Here is a 15,192-nt window from a genome sequence, read left to right on the forward strand (position 1 = left end):
GCCCTGTGCTGTAAAGATCCTTATCACCCCTCCTTCCCTGTTATTGACAGACAAAGCGACGGCTTGAGATTACACACCAGGAACCAGATGCCAAACTGACTGAGGAGGCGCTGGTCGTGCTGGTCGTCCTCCTTGTTATCAAACTCAATGTTGTCCAGAGAGTGGTGGGAGGCAGACAGGCCCATCTGACGACGCCTGTTCAGCTCAAACTCCCGCTGTTCTGCGTGAATTTCTGCCTCCTTCAGAAGGCTGGATAGACATGCAGATGAGAGGAATAAAAGAGGATAGCAGACAGAGCAGGAGAGAAATGGAGACACTCTCAGATAATGACGCCGAGTATAAATTTAAACCTAATTTGATGCATTATTGTTGCTTATATATTCATGTTACGGAGCGCCTTAAAGAAGGGTATGCCCTGAAACTGTGGCTGTGATGTATTGGCGTAAACACAGGGTGTAAACCTTATAACAGCTTCCACAGTGCACACAAGCTCCTCCGCGCCGCACTCCCGGGTGTTGATGGGAGGGGGCGAGGTCTGGTACAGATGGGTCTCCGCCGCAGCCCCCACCTCGCTGCTGTGGTGGTTGACATGGCAACGCTTGCAGTAGCGGACAGGCCGGTTACCATGGCGCCCGCAGCAGCCAGCTGAGAAGCAGGTGACCACGGCCCTCCTAACATGAGAGCTACAGTTCTACAGTAAGAAGACAGAAGGGAAAGGAGGAGGAAGAAGAGGAGGAGGAGGAGGAGGAGGAAGAGGAGGAGGAGAAATCAGTTTATTTCTATTCTTGGCAGCAGGCAACAAAATAAAGACATGCAACAAACACAGCAAATCAGCCAACAACGCCTAATGACAAGACTCTAAAAATAAATTTATTCCTGGGCCTCAAAAGCAACCAGAGAATATCATCATCTTCAATATGCATTTGTTTGGAGATGTCGATCTGTCCACATCTACAGCAGTAGAAAAAGTCGTTGTGTCCCCACGGTGTCTCAGGTTTCTAAAAATAAAAAGCATGGCACTAGAGGACCATCCTAATCTGATCAGCCTCTAATCTTGTGCCATTAGAGGGATGCATTGCTCCCTATCAAATTAACATATCTGTCCTCTGACAGTGAGTTCTCTCATTCACCCGTTTGGCTTTCAACAACAAAAATCACTGACGGTACTGATGTAGTTGGCTTTACAGTACGTTCTATCTTGGGTATCATAGTGTATTTATAAGTAGCTATTCTCGGATGAAAAGTAATGTCTCTGTTTATGATGACAGAGATGGTGTGAATCCAGGTGGCAGTTTAAAGAGCTTTCTGGAATGAGTGGGACAAAGCCTGCTCAGAGAGGCAGGTTGTGGATTATAAACGGCTGGACAAACAAGGATGAAGCTTTTTTTGGTGGCCAACTCTGCACGGCTGCTTGGCCTGACGGGAATACCTGAGATCATCACGCACTCAGTTTTCCCAGTGTCTCCCTGGAAACCAGCAGGGAGCACTTGTGCCCTCGGCAGTGCATTCAACAACAGCAAACAAACATCACGCCCCAGCAGTTTCATTTGAAATGATTTGGCCTTTACTGAGCTGCTTGCGTGAATGGACTCCTCAATGAAGAAAACATTTCAGGTTCATGAATAAATGACCTCGCTGTGGATCACAGATAAAATGTTTTTCATGAGATAATTTCAGAAAGTCAACAGCTTCATTATGTGTTTTCATTTAAGTGATTAAAACATTAAAACGTGTGTACTATTTGATTTCCGATTTCTGAATAAGGTTAAACTGTCCCAAATGTAGACCACATCTGCATAAAGATATGTTATCATGTTGTAATGGGAGAGATCACAGTGAATATGAACAAACAGGGAGTACCAAGCACCATTACTGTCATTAATGTTGCAGTTTAAACATCTTACCTTCTTTTGACAAATGGCAGATATCTCTGCTGCAAAGAAAAATTAACAAAAATGAAAAACAACCTGCAGACAGTAGAAGTATGTTTTCAAATTTAGCCCTATTATTTTGTGGAAAATAATAAGTAGAACCTTTATATAAAGTTTATAGCCCCTTTTAGACAGGAAATACAAGTCATAACAGCCAATAAATAATCCTATGAAATGCATGTCAATTTACAAAATTAAGAAACAAGCTGCTACCTTATAGAAAGTGTCGCTTTTTTCACCGTAGCACCATTGAGTTTGGAAAAATGTGCTATGGGAAAGCTCTCAAAAATATGTGCTCTGACAATTAAAACCTTCACTCTCATAGCAGAGGACCAGCCTCTGCAGTAAGAAAAACTTCTCTGTTTGTTGTATTTTGTGCTGAGTGTAGTATTTCTATAATCTCTTCACTGTCTTGTTGTTTTGTAGCGAGAACAACAGACTGAAATACATGAAGATTCCAACTCAAAGAGCTGTTTTGGTGGTGAAAGCTCACCTTGGGGCAGGAGGACATCAACAAGCCATTCAGCATGATCTCTGAGAAGGTCAAAGAAATGTTTGAACAATACGTGATTCATAGGCAAAATACTCGGTGGAGCTGGAACACAAAACATCTTCACTCAAAATGAAAGATATTATGAAACTGCAGAGTTATGCAATTCTAATATTCTTCATGCTGGAGAAAAGAGAAACAAGTGGATGCGCAGTTTTGGGACGATGATCTCATTATTGGCGCGTGGGAATTACGTAACCATGGCGATATATTTCCCCTGGGTTAAAGAGGTGAATAATGATGCAGGCAGTAGGTGATGTATGTTTGGAATGACATCTCATTGGAAAAGGGGGAGGACTGAGAAAAAAGGTGAAAGAGATGCATACCCTGCTATCCTCTGGCTGCACTCCTCGCATATATAAAGAGGAGGTGGCTTGTCTCCCAGCGCGACGGAAAGAGTAGGATCTATACACATCTGCAAAAGTAATACAGGTAGCCTTAGGATATGGATGCATGTCAGTATTTTTTATGTTTTATTTTCATGCAAACAACAAGAAAAGCAACAATTTCAGCCCTTTTAAATTAGAAAATTATTGCAGTGGGGATGTTATGTTCAGTCATTTATGACCAAAAAGGCACAAATCTTGTAAGATGGTTAACTAAAATTTGAACCTTTTTATAGTAATGGAATAATAACATAATAATAGCCACAAAAGTGTTCAATAAAATTGCGAAAAGCAGAACAGAAATATGTAGCCTGATCACCAAATATTGAAGCTAATCCTTATTTTTTTAACCGTAAGCTGTCACTTTCAAGACATATTTAACTTTACTGAAGTTCTATTTTCTGTTAAGATGCAGACTAAAGTCAAACTGGGAGCTAAATATAAATAAAGGGCTCTCGAGGGATATAAAAAAAATTAGACTACCCTTCATACGGCAAAAATAAAAATACCTAACCCTGCAGCTTTTCTAAACCCCCTTCACCCGTATAACATTGTACATTTACAGAAGCTACAATTTTACCAGTGTCCCTCCGACACTCTAGGGGTAATATATATCATGGTCTTACCCAAGACATCATGTGACATCTTTACCTGTCTCCCCACGCCTCTGTGTGGATGGCTGCGTGCATATGCTGCACTCCATCCTCTCACAACCTGTGTCTGGCCTCAACGTTCATATGGTGCACTGTAATTTACTGTGCTCACTTGATGCCACCCTATCCTCAAGGGCTGGACGGGGTCACCGCTTCCAATTAAGGCCCCTCCTCCCCCCGTACTCCCTCCCTGCTGCTGGTAATTGAAAGCCAGCCCCTGTCCGTGCCCCCTTTCCTACTGTATTTGTCAGTTTTGAGAGCAGTTGAGTTAAGGCAGGCGGAGCTGGAAAAACATAGCTGCAGTGCTGGAGACTGGTGTAAAGTATCATAGCAGCTGATATCATTACCCCACTCACACAGCTGCCTGGGCAGGCACTGATTTATTTACTCACAGGAGCAAACACACACGGTTAAACTCGGCAAGGCAAAAATGCATGAGACGTGCCAGTCGCACATGTCTCATGCATTCCCAATGAACCTCTCAAGGGAAAAAGATCTCGAATACAGACCACACTGCTAATCATCCCCGTTACGGCAACAAGGCACTGGGATGTGGGCGTATTCACTGTGTTTTTTTGAAGACTGTAGTCACCTTGACAGCAGGTTTATTGATGGCATTGTGGCACTCGATATGTTGACAGTGGATGGGATTCCAGGCTAAGAGACATGAGATTGGAAGTAAGGGAGGAGAAAAAGAGAAAAATGGTCGGCAGGTGAAACCTTTCATCAGTTCCAGGACAGATAAAGCAGTGCATGTGGCTTTCAGAGACTCTGACCTGTGTATTGCAGCCCCCTGTATTCACTGATGGCCCCTGGTGGCTTAAGGTTGGGCCAGTAATGAAACAGCATCTGCACAGCTGGAGGTTTTACTTGGGATGGGCCGTAGGAAATGACATAAAGCAGGTCCTGCAGTATAAACATCAAATGTACATATTCAGGGACATCTGGATATTGGTGAATGGCAGGCAAAAAGTCTGAAGGTTTTATTCTCACAGGATTTACAATCAAACACTACATGTTGCTTTTTGAACAAAGATGATCCCCTATATTTTTAGTTTTACAATGAAAGGAACAGTTTGATACTTATTCGCCTTTTGTTGCTAAGTTACTAGTTGAAAATATTGATACCCCTCCCTTGTCTGCGATAAATACAAAGCTAAGTCCAAATACAGTTAGCTTAGCAAAGAAAAAAGATTTGAAGATGGGAAAATAGCTGAACTTACAGGTAAAAAAATTAATAAATCTGTGCTAGTTTTACTATTGTTCATTGGCTTTTGTAGTCAGGAAAGCCGGTGCTGGTTTTTTTTAATCGAAGAGTTTACATTCCCGATTTTTCCGAGTAGAGATCATTTGGAATGAAACTCTTCAGCTGTGCTTTACACAAATGACAAATGTACTTACATCTACATTATGTATTTAAAGGGGAAAATACCTTCCAGACTTCCTGTTTGTGCTTCATTAGACACTCCAACAACTGACAGTGATAAACTAGAGAGAAGCAGAGACCAGATTAAATAGACAGTAATTACAGCTATATCTGTATGCATGCTCTGAAAGCAGCCAACATGAGGGTTTACCTGGATTTGATGTGTACTGCATCGCGATCATTAACATAGATGAGGCAGACAAATTGACATAGGCCGGGACTCCGCCCTCCCTCCGAGTGGAGCCCACTACACACGAGCAAACAATAGAAAGAAGGATAACCACGTGAAAGATCCCTTCTACACTCTGTTCATTGCAGTATTGGAAGTAGTTTTTGTTTTACTTTCACTAATTCGGCTATTATCTCACCATTTAGGTTGACTTTCATTATGACAGGAGGTGAATACATTGTCTTAACTGTCTGATAGGTCATACTTACATATAGCCATGGGGAGGAAAGAGGTGCTCAGGTACTCAATGATGTCTTTGTGGAGGAAAGGGGGAAATGTGGCTAAAGTGGAGATCATAGTATAGGGCAAAGTGCTGAGAATATCATCACTGAGAAAGGGCAGGAGGCAAGTTGTTGTGTAAAATATGGACTGTCCCAGATCTGAAGAGAAAGGGAAAAGGCAAAAAAGACAAAGAGAGATACACAGACACTCATTCAATCAACTGCACATACAGTATTAACATACTGTATGCAACCACAGATGTCAAAGTTACATGACATTTCAGTCATTTAACAATTTTAACAGTGAAAACAACAAAACATTTTGAATATGAGCATCTTTTGAGCACAGTGAGCGTTTTTTTAAAAGCCACTGAAGTAAAGTTTAACCTTCATCAAGCAATCTAGTCAAGAGGATGGGTTTTCATGCTTTTGAGCTTTTTTTAACAATGGTCAAATATTCATGAAAAATAAGAGCACTGACTGTGAAGCAGCCTTTAGCCCCAGGACAAAACAGTGTGGACATAAGTCATTCTCAGATGTACTCTTAATGTATTTAAAAAATAAAAAATAAAAAAAAAATAAAAAAAAAACATTACCTGTGTGTTTAAACTTATATATTTGTACATGACAACATCAGTTAAACATTTCTCACACTTTGCATAACAAACATGCAGTCAAGTATGATACACAGAAGAGGAGGCCTATGTCTGGTGTATCCAATGGCTTATGAACGATTAAGTTGACAGGATCCAGCGTGCTCCCAATCACCCCATGCATCCCTCAAGATCCTCAGCAGGACTTCTCTCCTCCCGTTACAAAAGAGGCCAAAAAAGCAGCAGTGGCTTCATGCAGGCCAGACGGCTCGGGGATGATGATGACAAACAGTGGTGCACTGGGCCTTGACTCACCATGCTGACCGTGCTGCAGCAGGGGCACCAGGTCAAGCAGGGTCACGAGGGTCACATAGAGGCCCTGATAGTCCAGAGAGGGGTACTCTGAGAGCTGAGCGTCCCGACTCTGCTGCCCCTGCCCCCCGCGGTCTGACGGGGCATCGCGCAGAACGCTGTAAAGGAGGGAGCGAGTAACTGTAGGGTTGATGGAACTGACTTGTGGTCTTAGAGATGGGGTGAGTGGGAATGGCACAGGAAAAAGACACATGGTCATGGGCACGGCCAAATTGGAAGCTTCCTGGTTCTCCTTCCTGCCTGTGCGGGACAGAATGCTGCTCCGGGGCGGGTGGGGAAGGGGAGGGAGGGTAGGAGAGGGGAACAAGGGAAAAAAAGAGACAACAAAGACACAAAAAAACAGCACATTACATTGAAATGGCACTACAGAGACAGCGTAAATAGAAAAAAACAAACCCAGATAAACCCCACATAGGATGCAGTGTCTCACTAGTTGACTGTATCACTGAAGGCACGGGCAATTTTTCCCTGCTTTGTCTGCTCAGAGTGACTTTAGTTCAATTTATCTTGTTTTGTCTATCTTTGCACTTGGAAAACAAAAAAAACATGAGCACAAACTGCAATGATCACTGCATCTCATGCGTATCTGGTGACAAGGAGCAAAAATATAAAAAATGGCATGTTTTCAGTGGCAACCCCATACTTCTCCAAAAAGGGACAGTGCAAATCACTGTCCCTCAATGGCTGCCATCTTCCAATCAGCAAGGTCAGTGGCTACCATGCAGAGGGGCCAATGAGCCGTGGAATATATTGTAAAATGGAATTTCCTTGTCTTTAGTGGGGCTGTCAAGGATGGGAGTGACACCAAATTGGTTCGGGAAAATACAGAGGTGACACTTTTGAAACATGCTTTAGCCAGTAATAAACATGTGTGTGAGGTTAGATCAAGTGCTCCTAGGTCACAGCACATGTTTATTGCACCAGAGAAATAATGTCCGTATGCATAGGTTATGATACTGTATCAGTATCATCAGGAGAAATAATGAGATCCAACAGGCATATGGATTCAGGTTTCTAAAATAAATGTAACAACTAATCTACGGTAGAGGAGAAACTAAAATGACAAAGGAATAGGTTGTCAGGGGGAGATGACTGGTAGCATTATGTTCGTGAGCTAATGCAGGATGGACAATTGTGTTTGCTGTCCCCTGGGGAAGGTGGTGGACATATTCGATTTTAAGAGAGGGAAAACAAAAGGAAAAAACTAGTTGGGTTGAGTGTGGAGCGTCTAGGGTGGAGGAGGGAGGGAGGGTGGGGGGGGGGGCCAGAGAGCATTGCTCTTTTTACTAAACATTATCAAAGAGCTAAGCTGTTCTATCAGACAAATGATTGGGATTTATCATGAGAGCCCAGATTATAACTGCTGATGTATTGCATTTTTTTCTTATTATTTTTTTTTGAAAGGTCACTCAAAAAGTAGAGTTACAGCATTTGGAGTTACATGGCGAGTGAGAAAGGGGATTTTATGAAAGAGTTTTTGAACATAATATTAGATGCATAATGTCAAGTTCGTATGTCAACAGCAGAACATACCATTATGTGACTGATCCCCTCAAAGTTATACTCTGTAAGATTTTGGTCAATGTACAGCAGATTCACTTATAAAGCTGTGTTATTATACAGCATCAACTCAAACTAATACACAACAACAGACTGTATCTCAGAGTATGACTTTTTCACTGCCCAATTCTCATATAGAAAAACATCATTAATTTGAACAATGAACAGAGACATAAACAGACACACTCACACGCATACACTGAACATATACACGCAAAGACGCACACATATGTGCACACACACATACATACGAACAACAGGAAAAAACTACAAACATATACGACACATAAAACACATGTAGAAATGCACTGGTACGGACACATGACGTACATTTCCTGTAAGACCCTCCACTGTCGTTCCAAAATTATTGACGACGTGTTTATCAGTGATTCAAAGCACAATCCTACATGAACATGTTTACAGGTGTGTGAAGGAAAAACAAAACTGCCCTACGTCAATACCAATCTCAACAGCTGACGATGATTTCTGCTGTCATCCTTATGAGTGATACGTTTTGGCAGGAAGTCAGCGAGGCTCACTGATGGAAGGAGCTCAGTCTGACAAAGCCGTGCCTCATCTTTAAGGAGGCACATTTGTCAGTAAATAGGAAAGTTTAACCCTTCTTTTATTTTCTGTTCTGAATCAGACCTATGCTGAACCTATTGGTGAATCAGCAACCAGCTCTTTGGGCCATTTCAGTTTTTCTTTCCAGGAACGTGACACATGCCTGCTCCACTTATAAAAGGCTCACTACATCTTTCCCCAATCCCCCTGTCTCTGTTTTCATTTTCATTGGTCTGTTTGTTCACCCCAGGCTTCAAAAGGCACAGGTGTATGGGTAATCCTGGAGTCCCTACAGAGGACACCAGACTCTTCTAATGGTGGTCAGAGTGATTTTGTTCTGCATATTTGAGGCAAAGAGAGACTGTGCTTTGGGAAAATATCAAGGAACTGTTAACAGTGGCGTCATACCGAGTGATTCTTCTCTCGCTCTGATGATACTGTCCCTCAGAGACAAATCGTCACTTGAGTTAGCACAGTTTCGCAGAGTTGCAGCCCCTGTCACGCTCAATCTGTGCCATGAGAGGCCATGTTTAAAACAGCACAGTGACTGGTGGTGCTGGACAGCCCTTCAGCAACGCATGAAGTAGCCAGCATACTCTGTCAGCACCACTCAGCGCAGGAATAATCCTTATGAGGCAGCTGAGGAATAAAGTGTAGAATTAAGGCCAGCTGTTAATCTCAAATAGATTGCATTCTAAACTTATAATAAAGATAAAAGCGGGGCATTCAAGTTCAGCCTCCATTAATCCCAACATTTTTGTAAATTAGCTCATAAGAAAATACAGTGTTGCTACATGGAACCGGCAGATATTAAGGCTAAATCAACTAGAAATATCTTTTCACTGCGGTGTATTTTTATACGGAACAAAAAAAGCTTCAACATGGAGGAAAAAATGTGCAAATCAGAAAATTTGATGTCTCCAAAATGGCTGCCTACTTGACCTGTGCTGGAGGAGGAAATAACATGCTGTTCCTTCCTCATGCTTTCACAGCACCCAAGAGAGCAGGCTGACCCCGCAACTGCAGAGCCTGTGGAGCAGCCCTCCGCCAGCCCCTCTGGGAAGGACACAACAGACCACCCCAAGGAAGTGTTCATCTAGCAACCGACCACTGAATCAATAAACATCACTGACCCGTCGATCTTTGCTGCTGCTGCTCCTTTAAAACACCATAACTTCTTAATCTGCTTCACTCCCTCTCTTCTGCCTTCCAAAGCAGAACAGGCAGTAGTCAAGTTGGCCACTTGCCTGACTTCCATTTTGACGTCTTAAATTCATATAAGGCGTTTAAGGGTGTCGCTGACATCCCTTTCAGAAGTGTGTCAAAATCTAGTGTAACTCATCTCATGTGGTCGTGAAGGAAGCTAAATATCAAACAGTCTGTTACTTCACCTGATGCCTCCAGAGCAGGGTACTTACCTGAGCAGGGTTTGGGAAAAGTATTTCAGTGTGTTTGCAATGTCTGTTCCGGAGGGCACAGGGTAAATATTGTGTTGCACACGGTTGTGATACTCTTGCAAGTATCGTATCTTAGAGGCAACTAGACAAAATAAAGAGCAGAGTAACAAGCAAATCAACACTAGTGAGATAATCATGTCGGCTGGAAATAAAAATCTAAACGTAAAGTCACTGTTTTATCTGAGCAAAAACACAAGATGACATAACTGAACATGCATGAGTTTGGCTGCAACAGTTGCTGCTGCCTCTTGGCTCTGATCCATGTCAGACATTTGGCAGTATATAACATGGATGCTCCGGTTATCAAGTCAAACAAAGACTCTGTGTTCCCATGGCTCTGGCCTTCACCAGGTGACCTTTGTGGTATAGCAGCGAGGTCACAGGAAGCCCCACAGGAGGCAGTAACCTATTGCTTACAGAAACAAGCTCATGTACAAAAGTCCCAAGACATGCTGGGAAAAATGTGGTCAGGGTGAGCATGAGAGAAGGGTTACTATCGTCTCCGAACAAATGATACTGAGGGACATTTCAGCTCTGAGCACAGCTGGCTGCTCCATGCTGCACTGCTCCCTGCAGCGAGATAGTGTCGCTCGTTGTTTTTGACTGGGTAAACAAGAGTTAAGATAAGTTGGAGTGGGCGATTGGTGACCCATTTTCTGTGACTTTGGGCAGTAGTGTTTAGCTTCCTCTCTGACCTGTAAATGACAAACCCCAAAATAAAAAAAACAGCTTCGGGCGTAGAGCATGTGTGGTCAAAGCCTGTGCTGCAACTGTATCACACATGCTTTTTTCCCCCTCAAATTCAAACCTCTTTAGTGACAAATGATTAAAAAAAAAAATTAAAAAAAAATGTAAACATTTAAATGCCAAATATTTCTGGAGATGATAGCTGATGATATGTTGATTTAAGTGTAATCACAGCAGCACGATTCATCTTTTTTCCTGTGCATTTTAGTCTCTTTAATTGACCTATATAGGCACTAAACAATAGGAGCAACACCCAACTTTTACAATTGAAATGGGAGCCACACACACACACACACACACACACACACACACACACACACCAAGTTTGACTCCATATTTTGTCTTATCATTTACCTAAAGCGACCAATAGCTCATTAAAAGTGTATCATTCAGTAAAATGAAGATTGTGGCCGGTTTCCACCTGTTATAACGCAATCAGAGGAAATGAGGGAGGATTAACAGAAGTCTTCAATACTGTGTGATCGAAGCACATGATTGATCAAGCTAATGCCACCATGTTGTTCAGTACAGAATCTGTCAGGTCGACCTTGAGACAACTCGCTCTTCGCACGCACACCTCTTCCAGCCACGTCAATCAAAAAAAAAAAAAAAAAAAAAAAAAAAAAAAAGGCGTATCATGACCACTGAGCGATCCAGCTATGAAAATGTATTCCCTGAACATGCAGAGAAACACGGGGAGGTGCAGCGGCTCTCTGTGAGCACCGAGACCTCCAGTCATCCTCCGCAGTGAGAGGACGTGTTGCAACCTGCCTTGGCAACCGCGGTTTCATCACCAAGGACAGCTCCCCTTATTCGCTTTCATGGTTGAAACAAAAATCACATTTCCAGTTTCCAAACCCCCCCCCCCCCTTCCTCCACTCCCCCCTATCCAAGACAAAACAGGAAAAACACACACAACACGCGCACGCACGGCCGTACTTACACTGCTCTGCCTTCGTAGACATTTCGCAGACACTTGGGGAAACATAAAACCAAGACTAGTCAATTGTTTTAGATGGGTTTTTTTCCCTCCCCGGCGTTGTGTTTCCCTCAGTCGTGAAAAAGTGAATATACCCCCTTGCAGCCCAGGCTCGGCTTGATTGTACCACTCTGCGCGCTGGATTTATACACCGTGGCTTCTTTTTTTTTTTTTAAACTGTGGCGCTGTCGTTTTGGTGATCTTTAAACGTAAATTAAACGAGGACCCAGTTTGGGAATACGTTTTTTAATTTTAGAAATGTATTTTTTGCGTGGCGCAGACTGATGTTGATATACATCTGACACCACTTACCTTTCCAAATGGACTGATCCGGTTTTGACAAATTGTCATTCAAGAATTCCAACAACCCTATCAGCGCTCTTCGAGCTGATCATCGGAGGGGAAGATACTATTGTATTTGCTTCAATAATTATACACATTTATGTATTTGCAATGGCAACATGCAACAGATGGTTGTCACAGCAATTATGACGGAAATCTATACTTTTTTTGTTTTCATGTTTGAGGGAAATTCAGATTTTTATTTATAATCTGTTTGTTATTCGCAATATATTGTATTTTTTTCCCCCCCGTGCAAGCAGCAAGTACTAGTATGTAATTAGGCAAATGTTTGTAATCTCCATTATTACCTGAATGCCCTACAGTGTAAATTAGCATCAAATAACCCTTTTTGTGTATACATTTTGGTACTTGCCATTAATTAAGGCTGTGCTTGAATGCAAATTTCTTTAATAATTACCTGCATCCTCTATTAGAAACACAACCTAAACATAAACAAACTTCAGGGTCTGGAGCCCTGATAGACCCTTCCCATTGTTGTTTTTTGCCAAGAACTAAGTGTTTCTATCTCTTTTCCATCTGATTTGAATTATTTATTTATTCTGAATTGAATAAGGGACAACATCTTCTCACTGCAGTCTGCACCTGGAAAGAGCCTTCATCTTGTTGCTATACTGTTTACGCCATTCCTCAAAGTGTGAAACACATATTTCGAATTTTTCAAATGCTGCCATCAAAACAGCCAACAAAATTAGTCAGTTTTTCATGGCCTACTTGCCTCATCTCAGAAATGAAACAGTACACAACTGATAGCGTTTCTTGGTCTTTATAGCCTGCAGGAAATTTAGCATGTTTCAGACCCAACAGAACTTTTACTTCCAATCATAACATTTTAGACACCGGAAAGAGCTTTACACGGTTACAATGCTTGAGTGAGTGGATGCAGAGTTCTTGCAGATGTCAGGCATGTGGAGGTGATTTCTGCCTGTATTCTGGGATGTGATGCATGATCCATCCAGCTGGGGCCAGGAGAGTCACAGAAAACACACACAGGGCAAAGAGAGATTGCTGTAAGAAAGTCCATGAGAACATAAAAATCAATCTTTTTTATGAACCGATATTGTGTTTTTTTGGAATATAACTGAACAACTGAACAAATTATGATATTTAGTCAACATTTAAGGCACTGTATGATAGCTGTGAAACCTCTCCATCATCAGCTACAGGTTGGATGGAGAGGGCTGAACACCTGTGCCCACGTCGCAGAGCCCTGATCTCAGTGAGTCACTGGGTGATATAAATTGCATCTTCCATTTAAATCTTCCTTCTATGATATTCCCCACGTCCCTCTCCACTCTGGTATTCCTAACCCAAGACGGGCTTTGTAAAAGCCCCCGTGCATGTCCCCGAGGACAGATCAACAGATTTATAGTGACATAAACACTGACTGCTGTGTTGCAGTTCCATGATAGGATCCCTTTACAGAGACCAGAGCTTCACACTGACTTGTGGATAACAAATAAATAAAACATCTCTCCCACTCTGCAGGCTGGGGAATGCAGTTCGCTTGAATTCCTCGCATTAGGGGCAAAAAAGTGAAGTAGATACTGGTTTCCCAGAATGGACTTTGTCCTATTTTTGTATTTCTACACAAACACAGTCCTTAAAGTTTGATTAATTGAAATTTAGCTCCCGGTAAGTACAGGTGAAAACAGCATTACAGTTCCTGTGAGGATTATCTGCCGAATTTAACATCTCTATAAGTATACTAACAAATATAATCATTCCTACCACTGGCCCGATCTTTTCCTTAGGTGGCTTGCTGTAGATGGATGACTTGTGATTTTGCTGAATGGCTTTAATCAGCAGCAACCTGGTCAGTGAGGGGCTCCTAAAGACAGACGACATCCTTCTTGGGTCAGCTCACAGTCAATCTCTCCTACAGAGGGGAAATGTTTCTCTGGAAATTTCTCCTCACATCCTGTGAGATACTAACAGATAGTCTCTACTTTCATCTAATTCCCATCACTCTTCCTGGGAGGAGTTACTTCCATGGGCCAAAGACACTCATGTAAACACACACACTGGGTTCAGGATTGCAAATGTGGTCTTATATGTGAGGCTGAATAATTGAACGGGGAAAAAAAACATTGCTTAAACAGCAATTCTAAACTATAATAAACTCTCCCCCGTGTATTTTTTTTTTTTTTTAACTGAACACTGACTATTCCTTAGTTTAGCTAACAACTAACTATTGGTTGTATTTGTACAAAACTTTCAATTAATGCTGATCATACAATAATTACTCTGAAGGAACTGTTTCTAAATGCATCAAGGACTCATCAGTCATATCATGAAGAAACAAGCACAAAAGCAGCCTGAGTGCAGATTCAAGCCTTTCAGCAAATGTCATATTGAATCCATAAACTAAACATTGTATAATCATATATATATATCGGTATATCTATATATTTAAATAATAATAATAAACTTGGTGGTGTGCATTAAAAAGACAATGGAAGGGAATGGAAATGCAAAAACTGCCATGTGAAATTGTATGATTGCAGACATGGCTGCAGACATCCAAAGGGAAATGATCAAAAAGAAAATATTTAATTTAAAGTCCTTAATCGTATTTGCTACACAAACAATCCTTATTATAAGCACATCATCTAGTTCTTCAAATCCATCATTCATAAACTCCTTCCTTTGACAAATGAGGCAACTGACAGTCTGAATAAACCTCAAATTGAGAGCTTTGAGCTGTATAAGTATTTATAGTTTGCTGATGAGAATAAGCAGCTTGACTTTCGTGTCATTTAGGTGTTTTCCCCAAATATTCCTCATTCAGTGTCATACAGCTTTTATGTAACTACAAGTTCATTTTTGACAATAACAATTAACAAAATTCAGAGATTGTATTTAGATAAATAAATTACCTTTATGATTTATTGTGAAGCTATACTGCAACGTATGTGCCAATGCTTTTGGCTTGTATTATATGAACTTTGTCGCCCTCAACAGGAGGCTGAAAGAACTTGATCTAGCAAGGAAAATGAGCAAACTTTTATCCCTAAAGCCTTTTAATGACGAAACACCTGTTAAAGTAATGGCCTTCTAAATTACATCAAAAAAATAAATGTAATACAAATTGGTGTTGTTGGGTAGTTCTCTTAGCTACATGCAAACACTGAACATGTGGCATAGATTAGATGTGTGCTGTC

General features: G+C 41.5%; 2 protein-coding genes across 10 annotated transcripts in view; both read right to left on the reverse strand.

The window, feature by feature from the left end:
* Positions 1-12,417, reverse strand: part of LOC138199909 (protein unc-79 homolog) — a 32,279-nt gene extending 19,862 nt beyond the window's left edge. For 4 of the 9 annotated variants that reach the window (XM_069152208.1, XM_069152207.1, XM_069152206.1 and 1 more), the window contains exons 1-13: positions 11,633-12,416; positions 9,904-10,024; positions 6,305-6,618; positions 5,385-5,555; positions 5,098-5,193; positions 4,953-5,008; positions 4,297-4,426; positions 4,113-4,177; positions 2,808-2,896; positions 2,425-2,465; positions 1,905-1,933; positions 462-691; positions 78-249 (exon numbers count right to left, since the gene is read on the reverse strand). In XM_069152208.1, the coding sequence (XP_069008309.1) occupies positions 78-249; positions 462-691; positions 1,905-1,933; positions 2,425-2,465; positions 2,808-2,896; positions 4,113-4,177; positions 4,297-4,426; positions 4,953-5,008; positions 5,098-5,193; positions 5,385-5,555; positions 6,305-6,618; positions 9,904-10,024; positions 11,633-11,654 (1,536 nt within the window). In that variant the 5' untranslated portion in view covers positions 11,655-12,416. Of the gene's footprint in view, positions 1-77; positions 250-461; positions 692-1,904; positions 1,934-2,424; positions 2,466-2,807; positions 2,897-4,112; positions 4,178-4,296; positions 4,427-4,952; positions 5,009-5,097; positions 5,194-5,384; positions 5,556-6,304; positions 6,619-9,903; positions 10,025-11,632 lie in introns of those variants that run through there. The other 5 variants (XM_069152205.1, XM_069152203.1, XM_069152204.1 and 2 more) reach the window with 4 other exon arrangements.
* Positions 12,418-12,778: 361 nt separating this feature from the next.
* On the reverse strand, positions 12,779-13,921 carry LOC138199665 (cytochrome c oxidase subunit 8A, mitochondrial-like). The gene is made up of 2 exons (XM_069151803.1): positions 13,760-13,921; positions 12,779-13,036 (listed from the first exon to the last, which is right to left on the reverse strand). The coding sequence occupies exons 1-2, from the start codon at positions 13,874-13,876 to the stop codon at positions 12,929-12,931; spliced, it is 225 nt and encodes a 74-aa protein (XP_069007904.1). The 5' UTR covers positions 13,877-13,921; the 3' UTR covers positions 12,779-12,928.
* Between the last annotated feature and the right edge of the window lie 1,271 nt (positions 13,922-15,192).

Source organism: Embiotoca jacksoni, unplaced genomic scaffold (assembly GCF_022577435.1).
Source record: "Embiotoca jacksoni isolate LCO1_2020_lvr unplaced genomic scaffold, fEmbJac1.0.p SCAF_18, whole genome shotgun sequence".
Lineage (NCBI taxonomy): Eukaryota > Metazoa > Chordata > Actinopteri > Embiotocidae > Embiotoca > Embiotoca jacksoni.

Coding starts and splice junctions, on each gene's coding strand:
- LOC138199665 (XM_069151803.1), bottom strand. CDS start 13,876: ATGTCGTCTGTCTTTAGGAGCCCCTCACTGACCAGGTTGCTGCTGATT. Junction 13,037..13,759: donor AGGAAAAGATCGGGCCAGTG/GTAGGAATGATT, acceptor ACTTTCTTACAG/CAATCTCTCTTTGCCCTGTG.